The sequence below is a fragment of the Alternaria rosae genome, assembly GCF_020736505.1.
Source record: "Alternaria rosae strain MPI-PUGE-AT-0040 chromosome Unknown BKA58scaffold_1, whole genome shotgun sequence".
Lineage (NCBI taxonomy): Eukaryota > Fungi > Ascomycota > Dothideomycetes > Pleosporales > Pleosporaceae > Alternaria > Alternaria rosae.
The window spans coordinates 2,971,179-2,986,739 of NW_025763570.1; the positions used below are offsets into that span (position 1 = coordinate 2,971,179).

Here is a 15,561-nt window from a genome sequence, read left to right on the forward strand (position 1 = left end):
CGGTTGTTCCTGCATCACAGCTTCCATCAAACGCGTTTGATGTGATCACTACTGCTATGCACACAGCGCTTTTGACTTAATCAGTGCTTTGACCATAAGGACAAATAAAAACAGTCACTGGGATAGCCATAATCCTGGCAGTACATGTGTGTGTTGTACAGGAGCGCGCTATGTTTAAAGCTACAGGCCTAATACTACGGCAGATCCAAGACATCCTTCAAGACCTTCAATGCCCCAAACAAGCCGTTATCGTGATACCTTCTTGCATTCACTTGCAAATTGATCGGCGCTCCTTCGAAATCCGAGCTCTCCCATAGCTCTTTGGTGTGCCTGCACTCGTCGCTCAATGGCTGGTACCCTGCGGCATATTCTTCTTTGCCCCCTGCTTTGATCGGTGTAGGTACAACCACCCCGGGATAGTCAACAAAGTTATACAGACTTGTATATGTCCAATAAAACGCCGTGTCATGCCTAGAGGCCGGGCCAACAAACGCAGGCCCAATGACGATGTCAACTTCCTGTTCATTCCAGCTGTCTGCAAATTCATAACGGAATTTGTCGCGAGTGGCGCGAAGCTCATTAACTTCTTCAGCATGCAGCATCCCGACAGGCTCTACATCTTTCCAATTCCAGTCGCTCAGAGGTAATACTGGCTCGCCTGTGGACATGACATCTTCCTTCGCTAGTTTGCCACCGCCTGGCCAGTACATGCGGCGGATCAGCTTCCATGCTTCTTGTGCCTTGTAAGGCGTGAACGGCTTCACTTGAATAGTGTCTGAGTACCGAGGATCCGAGAGACGCTCACGGGCCCATGTTATAGCGCGCTTGACCGGTGGCTGAGGGTCAATAAACCCGTCGTTCTCGATGATACCAACCCTCAAAGGCTTCTTCGTAGTGGTATTGAAGCCTGTCCAAGGAAGCGGAACTACCTTTGGATCCAGTAAGTACGGTTTCTGGTCCAGAACGGTCGTCATGAAAAGATCCATGTCGCGCAAGCTCCGACAGAATGGGCCGGTGCTACACAAGATGTTGAGCTCTGCCGAAAATGCATGAGCAATGAAGTCCTTCATTGGCAGCATGTATGAAGTCGACTTGTATCCGTAGACGCCGCAAAATGCCGCAGGACCTCTTATACTGCCGCCGATATCTGTGCCGACGCCAAGCACTGATCCTTTCATGGCTACCAGCGCAGCTTCTCCACCAGATGAGCCACCAGCACTAAGATTGATGTTAAAAGGGTTCAGCGTCCGGCCGTAGTGAGATGTCGACTCCAGATGCATGATCGTTTGAGGCTGATTGGTTTTGCAATAGAATACCGCGCCCATACTTCTCAACATTGACACCAACAGGCAATCTTTCTCATCGAAGACAGTGCTCGCTAATGAACCTTGTGAGGAATAGGTTCCAGCAATGGGCATGTGCTCTTTGATGCTAATGGGAACACCATGGAGCGGGCCAATCGTCTTGCCGTTCTTTAGCATGTAGTCGTCCAGCTCTTGCGCCCTCTTGATAGCGTCGTCCATGAACCACTGGGTTAAACAGCATGTCAACTGGTGTCCTATAATAGCGCGTTTCGAAAATGCAGTGGCTACTTCGACCGCCGATAGCTTGCGTGCGGCGATGGCTTCGGCAAGGCCTACTGCATCGTACTTTTCGGTGATCTCGATCTCAGCGGATGTGAGTATGCCGCAGGTCACTGGTATATCCGACACATCTTTCGGTGGACTGGCAAATATGTTTGGCGACAAGCGTAGTTCAGGAGGCACCTTTTGCGCGAAGGCTTCAAGGATCGAGGCTCGCTTCTTCTCGTAATCGGCTGTACCTTGAGGCACGGCCTTGGGTTGAACTATGGCGAGCTCGGAAGGATGACTGGCCATTCTGGTTTAGTGTGGATGATTGAAAGATGTGAGTAGCCTGGGTGTTCAAGCGTCTTCAATCGTGTGAACCACCATCGCGGTCTTATCTCCACCTGCATCGTCATTGTCGAGGCTAGACCCAAGACAAGATACCCTAGCATTCGTGGCGCTGAGAGACATCCCGTAAACGTGGTGACCGGAAAAGTTCCGTACTGGTATACGACGGTCGATTATCGTATGGTAATAAAGCCGATAAGGCGTGTGGTTGGTGTTGAGGAGCGGAATAGATGCCGACGAACGGCCCTTAGCGCGTCATCCCACATTGTCCCGCGTCAGCTAGCGAGCAACTCCTTTCCACATACAGCTCCAACAACTCCAACTTCCCGGCTATCTTCCAATGAACACAGCGCCTCCACTGCCTATCAGGCGAACGTTTCCCCGCTTTGGGTCCGGTATCTCGACTCTTGATCCCTTCGCATGGACCTGCTTAGTTGCGGAAGCCGGTAGATACACACGGAGATGGGCAGCCCAGGAGAGACATGCGGGTGGCCATATCCATGGCTTGCTATCATATACCCTGGGGGCAAGGATTTGGAGACGAGGAAAGGTGATAACGAACATGTAGGCTCCACGACGAGCTCCAAACTGGAATGACGCAGGGTACCTATGTTCTTTGGGGTCTCACCTGCATGCCACCCCACTCTTGTTGTCTACTCTTGGTACAACCAGTTCCAGAAGCTCAGTATTCAAAATATACCCGCATCAGCAGCTGAAGTCTACGTCTACCTATTTAGCAGTCGACTATCACGATGACCGTTGGCGCAGACTCCGCCAACACAGCCCCCGTGCCGGGTACTGTGCATCTGGTCGATTTGGACCATAGCATTCAAGCTCGACATGCAGGCAACGGGGACATTATCCTGAATCCAGCACCATCTAGTGATCCTGATGATCCGCTCAATTGGTCTCCACGCCGCAAGCTCACATCAACGATATGTACCAATCTGTACGTGGAACTATCACGCACTATATATGAGACTAATGAGCCATGAAGTTATACCTGGATGACTGGTATCGCCGTGTCGACAGTATACTCCGTCTTAGTGCCGCTATCGGAAGCCTCGGGCGTATCTGTGTCGACGCTGAACGAGGGCACTGGATACATGTTTCTGTTCCTCGGTTGGGGTCTTCTCTTTTGGCAACCTTTCGCACTGCGATACGGCAAACGTCTCACATTCCTCATATCGGTCGTCGGTGCCATTGGATGCAGTATCTGGAGGTGAGTGCGGATGCTTCTACAGTGGCATACTCTCAAACTAACCTTGGAAGTGCGTATGTCAAGAGCAATGGCGAGTGGATAGCTCGATGTATCGTCATGGGCTTCTTCGTCGCCCCAGTAGAAGCTTTACCTGAGATCTCTGTAACCGATGTATACTTCACCCATCAGCGTGGGAAATACATGGGGTTCTACGCGTTCTCATTGGCCGGCAGTAATTACTTTGCTCCCATCATCTCTGGCTTCATCGCGGAAGGCCAAGGTTGGCAGTGGGTATTTTACTGGCCCGCCATTTTCTTAACTGTTTCACTGTTCTTCATGTTTCTCTTTATGGAGGAGACTAACTATACACGCAAAATCGAAGGAGTCGCTGTCGCAGCTGAGTCTCCGCAGAGAGACCCATCGAAGGTAGTTGATCAAGAGAAGGCCGACACGACGACTTCGCAGTCCACCACAAGCGATGATATGCGAGTATCGACAAAGACTTTTACGCAAAAGCTATCAATCTGGCAACCGTCTCCAGGATCAAACGTCTTTGAACGCGCAAAACGTAGTCTAATGTACCTGAGCTGGCCCGTCATCTTTTACGCAGGTTTCAGCTACGGTTCTTACCTCATTTGGTTCAATGTCTTGAACGCCACTGCCTCGATTATCCTCGGCGGTCCCGGATACAACTTCAAGCCTTCCATGGTCGGTCTCAGTTACGTATCTTGCTGCATTGGAGTCATCGTCGGAGCACTCTTCTCAGGACGGTTCAGCGACTGGCTGACCATCAAACTAGCGCGCCGAAACAACGGCGTCATGGAGGCTGAACATCGGTTATGGCCATTTGCAGTATGTCTGGTGATGGTGCCGGCATTCTTGATACTCTGGGGTGTTGGTGCTGCCCATGGCGTACACTGGTTCGGACTCGTCTTTGCTATGGGTTGTGTCGCTTTTACTTCATCAGTCGGCGTCACCCTCAGCGTAAACTATATGATCGACAGCTACCACGACATAAGTGGCGACGCGATCGTCACAGTTATCTTGATTCGCAACACAATGTCATTTGCAATCAGCTACGGGTGAGTTTCTCAAAGCTCTTACAGATTGACGCGCTAACAAAACGTAGCATTACACCATGGCTGACAGACTTGGGCTACCAGAACTGTTTCATATCCGCAGCCTTCGTTGGAATGGCTGCATCGGCAGTATTTCTCGTAATGATCAAGTACGGCAAGCGCATGCGCGTTAGAAGCAGTAGCAAGTACTACAGTATCGTGGATGCTGATAAGGCGATGAACTAGAGCAGTGCATATAGAACTCGATGCATGATTGTATGCGTGGCTATCAGGCCTTTTGATCACCGATAGTACAGTTGAACTTTAGAACGTTATGCACCAAGACAAAATCCGAGACGCTGTATAGAGCCACGGGCTTGCTCGATTTCGTTACGTCATGCAGACAGGTTTTGAGCTTCGAGATCCAGTTCATAAAGTCGTAACATTCGTTCAAGATACATAGTAAACTATAATACGAGCACCGCGAAAAGAGCTACACCGCTGAGTAAACCAGCCGTCCCATACGGTACACTGATCTCGCCAGCTGCACCCGTGAAGGGCTGAGGTGTTCCCGTAGGCGTAGCACCAGCGCCCGACGCTGCTGTTGCTGCTCCAGTTCCACTAGCCGTTGCACTTATTCTCCCATCAACACGGAAGAAGTTTGCCGCGAGCGGCGCACTCACACCGTTCTGCGACATGAACAATTCAATGTCGAAACCTATCCTATCTTGTACCCCAGCGAATGCCGATGCCTGTATGTTCAGACTGGCAGGTTGCGGAAAGAGCAGTTCTACGTATCGATGCGCGACTGTGTCGGTCGTTGGAGGGCCTGGAGGGATGTATGGGGCGGGGCCCTTTTCCGACGATGCGAGCAGAGTGGCAGCGCCCATGAGTTGTTGTTTCGTTGCTTTGAATCCAGTGTTCATGCAGTGTAGTAGTGTGCGGCGTTCTGTGCTGCCGTCCGCTGGTGGAACATCGAGATCGAGCATCACAAACATATATGTCTGGCTTGCATCTATCATAGCGCTGGATAGTGCAAGTTGTGGTTGTGTCGCGGCAGCTAGACAAGTCAGGACTTTATCCTGATTCGATATATTCGGGAACTTACAGGCTTTTGCTAATTGCTGCCCGGCCGTGTTGACCATGGTCGAATTGAAGATAACTTCAAGTTTGGTGGTAGCCTGAGGTGTGAAACCTGACGGTACTTGCGCCTGCGCAAGACCGACTAATCCAGCGACCAATACTGACGATATGAAATGCATCATGAGGAGATATGTTTATAAACAAGTGCGTGGAGAACTTTGCATACAGAATAGAATAAAAGTGGTTTTTTTGGAGGCGGCCCGAAATGAGGCTACCAGCGTACATATACAGTCGTTATCGAAGTACGCGGCCCCAAGGAATAGTCGCTGAAGCCGTGGCATATTCTGTCGCAGTGCATCTAGCGCCGATGGTAGGTATCGTGCTTACGTAGAGTGTTCCATGTGACTGTGAAACGGCAACTGCGTGAAAACTTACCTGTCACATCTTGGCAACCGTCATGCCCACAATGCCTAAAGCGAACCCAGGATCGTACCTTTCGACAATTCGCTGAGGCATCGTAAGAGGTTGTAAGAGGCATTGATCATGCTGAAAAAACGTCTACTGTGTGGCCAGTCCTTCGTCACTCATCTACTTGACGGCGTTCGGGCGATATTTCGCTGCCCGGGTCTCCAATGCGCCCCCAAACCGAGCGCTTAGTCCTGCAAAGATGATCCACAGATATCTGGAGTCGAAATTGAGACTGCAGGTCGTGAGATCCGTTTGGAGTAGCGGATTTCGCAACGGTTCACAGGCTACATCCCCGCCGTAATGACGCAGTGGGGAACGTCTGCAGACCTGTCAGGGTTTCGCCAAGGTGTCAACCTCCGAAACTGGAGCAAAGAGGCGAGTGTATGCATCTTTCAGATTCCGACGACTGTTCCAGACGAAGATCTGACGTAGCATTGATGGGACCAACATGGAGCGGCCTCGGACAGCTGGGCGAAAGGCTCTGGCAAAACACGCTAGGGATGCCACACGTGAACGCGCGTAGAAGTCAAGACAGTCTGTGCTTCTCTTAGCGCCGATCGCCACGTTAGGTTGATGTCGCGCGATCAAGGATACCTCTTAGGTATCTCCTATGCCTAACATCATTGCTCGCCGGCGACTTGGGTCTGGACGATACATTCATTGGAACTGCATAACATCGATGGCAAGTTCCAGCCACGCCGTCGTGGCTCCAAAACACCCCGCCAAAACACCGAAACCGCATTGGCCACTCGCGTACTGCATACAACCACAGAAATCTAAAGCCTCGTCACTTCAGTCATACGGTTTTTCATCCACCCAAGCGGCACCAAAACAATGGTGGAGTCATCGCCTCTACCGAGGCCCTGAAGGCAAGGAAGTTGAAGTTCTGTATAGCAAGAACAAAGCGCAGTCCGAGGTATATGCAAAGCAGTTCCTTGAGGAGCCTGTCATTGGTTTTGACATGGAGTGGCCTTGGAATGATTGGAAAAGAGACGATTTGCAGAACAAAATCGGACTGATCCAACTCGCTTCTGAAGATAAGATCGCGTTGTTTCACATCGGACTGCACCCAGGGAAGACGAGCGAAGACATAATCGCGCCGACACTAAAACGCATTCTCGAGGATCCCAAGATTGGCAAAGTAGGTGTTAATGTGCTAAAGGCAGATTTCTCGAGATTGAGTCGTTTCTTCGGGCTCAGGCCCAAAGGTGCCGTCGAATCCAGCCATCTCTACCGCCTCGTAAAGTTCGGCCCTGCAAAGCCGGAGTTGGTGTCAGTCAAGCTGGTGAGCTTGGCACATCAAGTAGAGGAGCAACTTGGGCTGCCTCTGTACAAGGGCGACGTGAGGACAAGCAACTGGAGCAAGCCCCTGTCGAAGGATCAAATCAACTACGCGGCTGGAGATGCGTACGCGGGCTTCATGCTTTACAAATGTATGAATGCGAAGAGACTTGCCATGAGGCCCACTCCACCGTTACCTATCCATGCTGAGAAGTACCCGAGCGGCAAGGCATCTAGGGACGATCCGATACTGTTGGACGTCGGAGACGGCACGACCATCACGACCGAAGCCTTCTTTGGTGTCAAACCTGCGAAGAGCGGCACGACGGCAACAAAATCCAAAGCACCGAAGAAAGCCGCACCTGCAAAGAGTTGTGGGTCAAGTTTGGATCATGTTTCACAGGCATTGTTTGAAGAATTAGCTGTTCGGCGGGCATCACTAGCAGAAGGTGGAAAGGTACAGCCTTCTCGCATTATAACCGACACCTTGCTAGAGGCCATTGCACGCGCACAGCCTTGCGACACTGAAGGCTTGCTTGCTGTAAAGGGTATCGGAAAGATCCAGCAATCAAAGTACGGCAACGACTGGCTCGAGGTTATCTCGCTTTTCCTTGCCGCGAACGGCATCGAGCAACCGGCTGGGACCGTGGAGCCATCCAAGCTTGAAATCCAGCCGCCGCATACACCCCGTCGTACAAAGGTTCAACGAAATGCTACAAATGATAGCTCTGAAGACTCCTCTCCCGCTTTTGAAACTGCGCCTCCCCGGACACCTCAACTACGCACTGGCCTTTCATTTACCATGGCAGAGACAAAACTCGATGTGGATCACAGCAAGGATTCTGATGGAAGTACATCCTCTTACGACTCCGACGATACCCTCCCATCTCTGGACTTTGGCAGCCCTAGCCGTCGGCGAACAACTGCCGGCACCAAGCGCAAACGCGCGGAGAGCCCGGTGAAGAGCGACGTGGAAAAGGCTACTCAGCTTGGGGGAGAACTGTTACAAAATCCCAGTACAATCTTACCTCGTACCACACTAGCTAGCAAAACATCGGAAGAACGCTCAATGAATACAACGACATCTTCCAAATCGAAAGCAAAGTTCACGCAGCAACCATCCCTGAACCACGCCCTTGGCGTCACGAGCAAAAGCCCAGCTTCAGCCTCAGCGCCAACTTCAACACAAAACCCACCACTATCACCCGGATCGCGTATCACTCGGTCGAAGCTTTTGGCCTTGAGCAAATTGGTCATGCGGAAACTGCCCGCTCGACCCGCAATGGCTCCACCCATCGTAACAGACCACACGTTAGATCTGATCATTAGAGCAAGGCCACAAACGCAAGATGAATTGGAACGCATTCCAGGTATAGACAGCTTGCTGCTAGCTTGTGAGAAGACAGGCACAGATTTACTGAAGAATGTAGTCAAGTTTGCGCCACCGCAGCCATGATTCAAGTGGGTTGAGAGTTATGGCATGAACTTATGAATTGAGGAAGCTATACGATAATGGGAGTTCTTTGATTCAACATCTACTTCGTTATGGACTCCAATGTCTATGATATTGACACTGTAAAACAGGCCTATACGCTGATGCATTTAAGCCCACATAGCCTTGAACTTTGTGTCAAAGTCTTCTTTCAGAGCTTTGAACGCCTTCAGTACATTCAACAAGCCCTCGCCTTCCTCCCAAGCGGGTGGTTCCTTGTCGTCATCGTCCTCCGCATCCCAGCTCTCCTCTACTTCCGATTCGCTAGAAGAGCTACCCATCTCATCCTCCCACGATTCTTCAACCTTCTTCTTGGCCTTCTTCTTGGGTTGGAACGCCAGTTCCTGCTTGGGAGGGACTTTACTCGTAGAAGCAGTGGTAGCTGAACTGGCCTCTGTCGCAGTGTCGCTCGGTAGCATTTTGTCTTCCCGGTTCTCTTCCTCGTCGTCACCACCACCTCGGACGTCGATGAAGTCGAGATCGGACTCTGTTGCAAGACCCAAGAAGTTCGACAAACTTGTAGTAATCGTGGCGAGCGTCATACTGAGGTCGTTCAGTACGAACCATACATCTCCACGACGAATCTTATTGGCCGTGATAAGAGCGTTGACGTCACCGTGCATGAAGAAATCGTAAAGGTAAGCGTTCAGCGGAAGATCGGAATCTTCAGGGTAGAGACCGACGTGAGGTACGACAGCCTCTTCAAGGAAGACGCCAGAACGGCTAGTGCTGCACAGATCGTGGATGGACTCGAACTTGTCATCGTATCCCGAAAGAGCAACAAAAGTGGAACGAGCCTTCACGTTATGGCTCTCTGACTTCGGAGAGGCTTCAGCACCGACGGTGACATCTGTCAATGGGAGCGTGTTGTCCGGCTCCTGAACATGTTGGTCGACGAAGCTGCGCACATAGGCTGTGAAGATGTCGAGCGTAGTCTTGTTGTGGCGACGCAACACATTCGCAGCGTGCTCTGGCATTGAAGGCAGGAACACAAGCGATGGGCTCTTCTTCACGATCTCTCGTACGTATTCTTCGTCCGCCTGTCGACAGTGACGTCGGCCAAACAAATGCGACATAGTGAGCATGAGTTCGCGTAATACCACTTCTTTGTTCGTGTCGATCTTGGCGCAAAGCTCGTGGAAGTATCCATCCTTCAGCAAAGCGTGGAAGGCAAAGGATGAGTTCTCGGTAAAGTACAGATGCGATACAGCACCTGCAAAGTTCAAAGGTACACCTTGCGCATCCAGAAGATGCTGTCTCCGCAGGTACTCAATTGAAAAACGCAGATGATGGAGGACTGTCATCTTCGCATCCTCGCCGCCGAGGTAGAGTCGTGGCTGTGAGAGCAGGGAGTTGACGCATCGGACAGCGAACGGCGCATTCTCGGATGAGTTCAACAACGTGAACAAACGAAGTACCAGTGTTGTCGTGATGGGGAAATGTCCGTTGAGATCAGGCAACCGGGAGCTGATGAGTTTGTGGATCTTGCTGAGAGACACTCCGTGGAAAACGACATTTCCAAGCATATCGAAACCTCGACGACCTGCGCGACCAGCGGCTTGACGGAAGTTGAGCGCCGTCAAAAAGACAGAGTCGCCTGAGAAGACGACAGTCTTACAGGGCATGTTGATACCAAGAGCAAGTGTACCTGTTGCGATTACAACGCGAAGGTAACCCTTTCGGAATAACATCTCGACGCAGTACCTGTACTTTCGGTTCATACCAGCGTGATGGACACCGATACCGCGCATTAGGCCGTCAATAAGCCATTCATCGACCCCACGATAACGTAGCTCCTTCGCGTGTACAGCGAATTCCTCTTGTGACAACTTCTTGTGATCCGCAAAGTGGAATCCATCGAGAGGCTTGTTTGGATCAAACGAAGCGAAGGCGCTGACTTCCACGTTGGCGGCTTCTTTCATCTGGTCCTGTTTGGTCATGCCCTTCGAGGCATCTCCGCGAAGGCCTTGCTTTTCTCGTCTCGCAACCTAGAAGAGAGTTAGTTTTACACGTGTAATTATTGGTTAAGGAGATAAACATACCTCCTTCTTCCAGTCCTCCCACTGCTGCAGCTTGATCTTCCATTTCGGGCTAGTCTCCTTCCAGGCGACTTCGGCATCGACAAGTTGCTTCATGAGCGTTTGGCACATCTTCTCGCAAATCGCACGATCGTAGTTGAATATGATACCCGGAAGTGCGTCTTGTTGCTGCAGATCAGCGAGCAAAGGTAGTATGCTTGAGATGTCGTGGCTGATCTCCATGCCCAACTCATCGAGTTGTCCCTCGTTGTCTACAGCGTCGTTTCCAGCGTCCTCACTGACTTGATGCTCTTGTAAACCAGATATGGAGCTGCTGAGATCCTTCCGAACTTCAGCAAAAGGCGACTTGTCATCGGCCATCCATGCAGTCAGAAGCTTCTTGAGGCCAGCCTGCCAGTTGATTATGTCTGCCTTCTTAATAACTGTTGGGAGTATTGAAGAGGGATCCAGAGACTTGTCTACCGGGTACTCGGCCGTCTGGTACTTGGTCATGCTCTGCCATAGGGTAAGGCAGTCTCGGGCTTCAAGGGACAAGTCGCTGGGCAATCCGCGTGTGCGATTGATCAAGCTGGCTACAGGATGCAGGAAAGCGAAGTCTGTATGCTCGTCCAATCCAAGCTGGGCAAATGAGCGGTTGCTCGGAAGCGGCAAATAGCTAGCTGCGTTGCGTTCGGTGGGCGGCGTGTATACAAACTTTCGGAGGTCAGAATATCTGTGTGGGTGTTGTACCATGACCAATTCGTTGCCAGCGGCTTTTTGACTAGCGGATAGCCAGTCATTGAAAGATTCTGCGTTGCCGATGGTTGCCGAGAGCGCGATGATGGGGCAGGGAGCCATGAGTAGCAGCTGTTCCCAGACGAGACCGTCTTCAGCTTGGCCGATACAGTGGACTTCATCGAAGATAATCCACTTCACTCGTTCGGACCAGCTCTTCGCGTTGCTAGGGGCCAACAGCATTATCTGGAGGATGTGGGGAACTGTTACAAGAATCTGACATCCTGTGGGGTTGTTGATCCGGTAGTCTCGTGTGTGAATACCCCAAACAGACTGGCTGTACTTGTAGTTCTTCGAGAATCGTGCTTGGATCTCAGCGGCGATTTGGTTGACCAAAGCTTTGGTAGGAGCAACATATACAAGAACATCATCGTTGTTCGCCTCGAGAACCTGCTTCATGGCGTAGAACGAGATGAATGTCTTACCCGCTGAAGTTGGGGCAATGACGAGCAGACTACGGCGAGCATCAATTTCGTCCAGCACGCGTCGCTGCCACGCATCTGGTTCGAACGGTACACGGGAATCTGGCGCCGAATCGATCGTACGGTCGAAGTACGGTCCGCAATGGAGAAGTTGAAACTCCTCTGGAGAGAGGGTCAAGGCTAGATCCGATACAACGGTCTCTTCCAGAACCTATGATGCTGTTAGCTATTGCGGGGTATGAAGCTATTAGTCAACTTACAAACTTGAAGGGCAGCTTCCGATCGCCTTGTTCTGTCGGCACTTGCAGCGTGGGTAGCTTCAAGCGCTCAATCGTTAGAGCCAGACACTTTGCAATCGTCTTGGTGACAGTCTCGTAGTTGCAAATAGTCCGAGCAGTATCGAAAAGAAGCGCAGCGACATAAAGACCCTTCTCTTTGGCGCCATCGCGGCAGAACCGCACCCACATCTCCAGGAGAACGTTCAGCATGTACATCCGCACATCGGGACCAATGACCTGGCGCTGAGCCTCATTGCGGTCGGCTAGGTATTGCCTGGCTTTGTTATATCTGGAAGCCAAGTCGACCTGCTTCTCAAGGCCCGCACATGAGACGGTCCAGGCTTGGTACCATTGTTTCGCGTTCTCCTCATCTTTACGTTTCGAGCTTGCGGCAATGTTGGCAAGCATGGCCTCCTTTGATGCGTTAATGTTTTTAGTGCTCTGTCTAGACACTTGCTTCGGTCGCTTATTCTCGATCGTCTGAGTCGGTGTCATAGATTTCGCTTGGCCTGCTTTCGACTTGTCGCCGAGAGTGATGGTTTCTGGATCTAGTACCTTGCCAACGGCATTTGTTAGACTGGCTGCGTATGAAGTCATCTCGGCCATGAAGAACTGGTTTCGGCGGAGAGCCTTCTTCGCTATCTTCGGGTCTTTCTCGACAACGACCTTTGTTTTCTGGTTCAATGATCTCTGGTTATGCCAATGCGTAACTTCGCGGAAGATGTTAGCAGTAGTCGGGTCTGCCTTGCCGCCTGACTTTGACACATCTAGTTTGATAGGCGCCAGATGAGGGTCGAAAATGTCGTTCGAGAAGGGCAAAACTTTGTACGTCGTTGTCTCTTCATCGCTGTTTTTGGTCGTAGCAGTGTCCGTGCTTGTTGTGGAAATAGACTTTGGCTGAGATGGCAGACCGTGGACGTCCAAAGCTGCTGTGGCCTTGAGCAGGGTTTGGAGATGCTCGCTGGGCTCTGTGGCAGGATTACGCGCGCACTGTGCAAGAAGTCGTCCGTCGATGAGATCCGCCAAATCGCAGTCCGGATGGCCTTTGAAGGCCTCAGCCCATGCAGGACTACCAATAAACTTGCGCGCCTCGTGGCAGAAGTCCAAAATGAAAGATTTGACGTCATCCGGAATATCGCGCTGCTTGATGATACGATCAGATAGTGGAAGCTCCGAGAGCAATGCTGCATGTTGCAATAACACAGCCGACAGATCGGCATGCGAAGCTGCGAGCTTTGAAGCTACCAGTACTGTCAGGTATTCGCGCTCAGTTAGGAGTTGATCGCAAGAAGTCCTGATCGTCTGCAGAAAGCCGCGCATGTGCGACAGATCAACGACATCGGTCAATCTCTTGTTTGTATGGGGCTCCTGATCAAAGTTATTAGCAGACGAAGCTATCAAAGAGGGAACTTTCCAGGACAAAAAGCTAGGAAGTGCAAAGTTTGCAGGGATGTGGACTGTGGTAGTTACGTACTGCTGATGAGACATCAAGCGTCATAGAGCGTGCATGCTCCAGAACAGTTGTGACGACTTTGGTATCGGCCCATTCCAGTCCATTCACAAGCGCCGCACTATAGCCCCGCTGCATCATACTGTATATGAATGTGCGGAAAGAAGTCTTGTACTCTTGTTGGCGCTCCTGTACATCCTTGTTTTCGCCCTGTGGGGTATCAAGGTCCTTCTGTAGGATCAACCTCTTGCGGATATCAGTGAAGGAAGCTCCGTCGTGACACAAGACGAAGTAAATGTCTGTAGCACGCAGATATTCCGCGAAGCCATTGGATGATACTGACGAGAAGGTATTGATCTCGATATCCGGGACAGCATCTGGTAGGTTGACCTTAAGATGACGGATGATAGCTGCTCGTGCAAGCAGGTACTTCTCGCTTATGGCTGGAGACGTATCCTGGGGTACGCAAAGATCTTGATGTTCGTCGAAGAAAGCAATGTGGAAGTTGCAGCTTCGAGAGACAAGACCCTGTAGAAATTTCTCAACGGCGTACGATGCGTGCAGCAATTGGTATCCAGGATCGAAATCGATGTGTGGGTCGCTAAAGCACTGAAGCAAGAGTGATTCGCCGTGTACGAGAAAGCGCTCACTGCCTGCGAAGTCGCCTACCAGGTCAACCCGGCGGCTGTAGAGGTTCGAGTACCATTGGAGGATCTGTTCCTCTGTACCTTGCTTGTCGGCAGCCATGCTGGGTGGTCTGCACGAGAAGGAAGGAGGGGCGGCGGTCAGAAGCTGTGGTCAGCAGCAGGGTGGTGAGAGAGTGTTTGTCCCCTCAGCCGTTTAGTGGCAGGTGCTGTTAGGTGGGTAGCCGCTGGTGGCGGATAGTGGGACTGTCGATCCCGTGCCAAGTCTTACAGGAGCTTTGCGGTCAAGCTCAGTGTCCAGTTTCTCTTGTGCCTCGGCTGAAGTCTTGCCCAGCCAGGTGAAGGGAACCGTATTTTGAGTTAATTTTTGAATGTTGACGTACGTGGGTGTGATGTACGTATACGTACTGTCAGCTGAAGTCGAGTGGAGCCGCAGGCCTGGATTCTGCGAATCTGGAAAAGCCGAAAACCCTGACGCGACTAGTGCGCGCTAGTGGGTCAAGCGAGCTGGAAGGTACCACCTGGGCACCAGCAGCAATTATGGGGCATCGCTATCGGGACCTGAGACTGTACAGGTCTAGATTCGGTATAACTAGAATAAGTTCTCGGTGCTTATGGTAAATGCTGGCAATACTCATGGGTCGTTAGGCGGAGTTGAAGGTTCTTTTGACATCCTGGCAAGTTGTACAACATAGTCGATCGAAGAACAACGATAGCATCGAAAGTGTGAGGCTTTTCAATTAGACAGGAAACGTCTCACACGGAGTGTAACGACAGCAGCTCAGCTCCGAGAGCTTCGCGCCTAGCGACCGGCAAGAACATCCAAACACCACCAAGACCCTTGTTTGACCTATTAACATACATTCGAGAAAAAAACTCCAGCGCTCTGTTCGCTCCAGCGCTTGTCGCATGAGAAGAGCGATACTTGGCAAGATACATGAGCATGCAAGGTCAGACCACTAAGAGAGGATCAAACGAGGAAATGCCGATGCCGCGGTCGAATGTAACCTGGTGGCTGCTTTACGAAGAAAAGCAATTTTACTTCTACTCAGCAGAGTCAGATTCGGTAGAAGTCTGTGGGAGCGTTTCGCACTCACCGAGACTACACGTTGCCTCACATTTCAGATCTCCAGTGGTGCAAGAAGGTCAAGCTTGGTGTGGGGTTAGCTAGATCATACGATGCGGTTTATACTAGGACTTACCGGGACAATACGGTTCCAGTGTGCTGGGCTGGGCGGGGGCTGGGGTGGAGGTGATGGTGGGTCATCTCTTGAGCGGTCCTGCGGCGGCGTAGACATTGATAAGCCCAATGGGACATGAACCGAGCGTGCGTTAACCAGATCAAAGGCGTCGTCCACTGAAGATCTCGTAGTGATGCCCATTGTGTCCGTGGGGTAGTTAAGGAACGATTGGAGAGCAATAGTATTGATGGTTTCAGACAGGGGATTGGAAATTGGT

The 15,561-nt window shown here is 51.2% G+C and overlaps 5 protein-coding genes across 5 annotated transcripts; 2 read left to right on the forward strand and 3 right to left on the reverse strand.

Moving 5' to 3' along the window:
* Positions 1–39: 39 nt before the first annotated feature.
* On the reverse strand, positions 40–2,143 carry BKA58DRAFT_19229 (amidase signature domain-containing protein). Its single transcript, XM_046165634.1, has one exon. It carries the CDS (start codon positions 1,875–1,877, stop codon positions 195–197), a length of 1,683 nt encoding a protein of 560 aa, XP_046031306.1. The 5' UTR covers positions 1,878–2,143; the 3' UTR covers positions 40–194.
* A 30-nt stretch (positions 2,144–2,173) lies between these two features.
* Positions 2,174–4,696, forward strand: BKA58DRAFT_373295 (major facilitator superfamily domain-containing protein). Its single transcript, XM_046169206.1, has 4 exons — positions 2,174–2,862; positions 2,911–3,135; positions 3,186–4,196; positions 4,244–4,696. The coding sequence occupies exons 1-4, from the start codon at positions 2,666–2,668 to the stop codon at positions 4,416–4,418; spliced, it is 1,608 nt and encodes a 535-aa protein (XP_046031307.1). The 5' UTR covers positions 2,174–2,665; the 3' UTR covers positions 4,419–4,696.
* On the reverse strand, positions 4,640–5,434 carry BKA58DRAFT_396715 (phosphatidylethanolamine-binding protein; the record flags this gene model as incomplete). Its single annotated transcript, XM_046171376.1, has 2 exons — positions 4,640–5,232; positions 5,281–5,434. The coding sequence occupies 2 exons, from the start codon at positions 5,432–5,434 to the stop codon at positions 4,640–4,642; spliced, it is 747 nt and encodes a 248-aa protein (XP_046031308.1).
* A 376-nt stretch (positions 5,435–5,810) lies between these two features.
* BKA58DRAFT_425973 (uncharacterized protein) lies at positions 5,811–8,460 on the forward strand (the record flags this gene model as incomplete). The annotated part of the gene is made up of 2 exons (XM_046172950.1): positions 5,811–6,104; positions 6,520–8,460. Exons 1-2 carry the CDS (start codon positions 6,024–6,026, stop codon positions 8,458–8,460), a joined length of 2,022 nt encoding a protein of 673 aa, XP_046031309.1. The 5' UTR covers positions 5,811–6,023.
* On the reverse strand, positions 8,449–14,508 carry BKA58DRAFT_425974 (uncharacterized protein). Its single transcript, XM_046172951.1, has 4 exons — positions 13,484–14,508; positions 11,992–13,377; positions 10,539–11,942; positions 8,449–10,484 (listed from the first exon to the last, which is right to left on the reverse strand). Exons 1-4 carry the CDS (start codon positions 14,204–14,206, stop codon positions 8,607–8,609), a joined length of 5,391 nt encoding a protein of 1,796 aa, XP_046031310.1. The 5' UTR covers positions 14,207–14,508; the 3' UTR covers positions 8,449–8,606.
* Positions 14,509–15,561: the final 1,053 nt, after the last annotated feature.

Excerpts from the sequence above, each read along its gene's own strand:
- BKA58DRAFT_19229 (XM_046165634.1), bottom strand. The coding sequence starts at position 1,877 with ATGGCCAGTCATCCTTCCGAGCTCGCCATAGTTCAACCCAAGGCCGTG.
- BKA58DRAFT_373295 (XM_046169206.1), top strand. The coding sequence starts at position 2,666 with ATGACCGTTGGCGCAGACTCCGCCAACACAGCCCCCGTGCCGGGTACT. Across the intron at positions 3,136-3,185 it reads ATTGGATGCAGTATCTGGAG|TGCGTATGTCAAGAGCAATG; the intron begins GTGAGTGCGGAT and ends TAACCTTGGAAG. Across the intron at positions 4,197-4,243 it reads TCATTTGCAATCAGCTACGG|CATTACACCATGGCTGACAG; the intron begins GTGAGTTTCTCA and ends AACAAAACGTAG.
- BKA58DRAFT_425974 (XM_046172951.1), bottom strand. The coding sequence starts at position 14,206 with ATGGCTGCCGACAAGCAAGGTACAGAGGAACAGATCCTCCAATGGTAC. Across the intron at positions 13,378-13,483 it reads CGCTTGATGTCTCATCAGCA|GAGCCCCATACAAACAAGAG; the intron begins GTACGTAACTAC and ends AACTTTGATCAG. Across the intron at positions 10,485-10,538 it reads GGGAGGACTGGAAGAAGGAG|GTTGCGAGACGAGAAAAGCA; the intron begins GTATGTTTATCT and ends ACTCTCTTCTAG.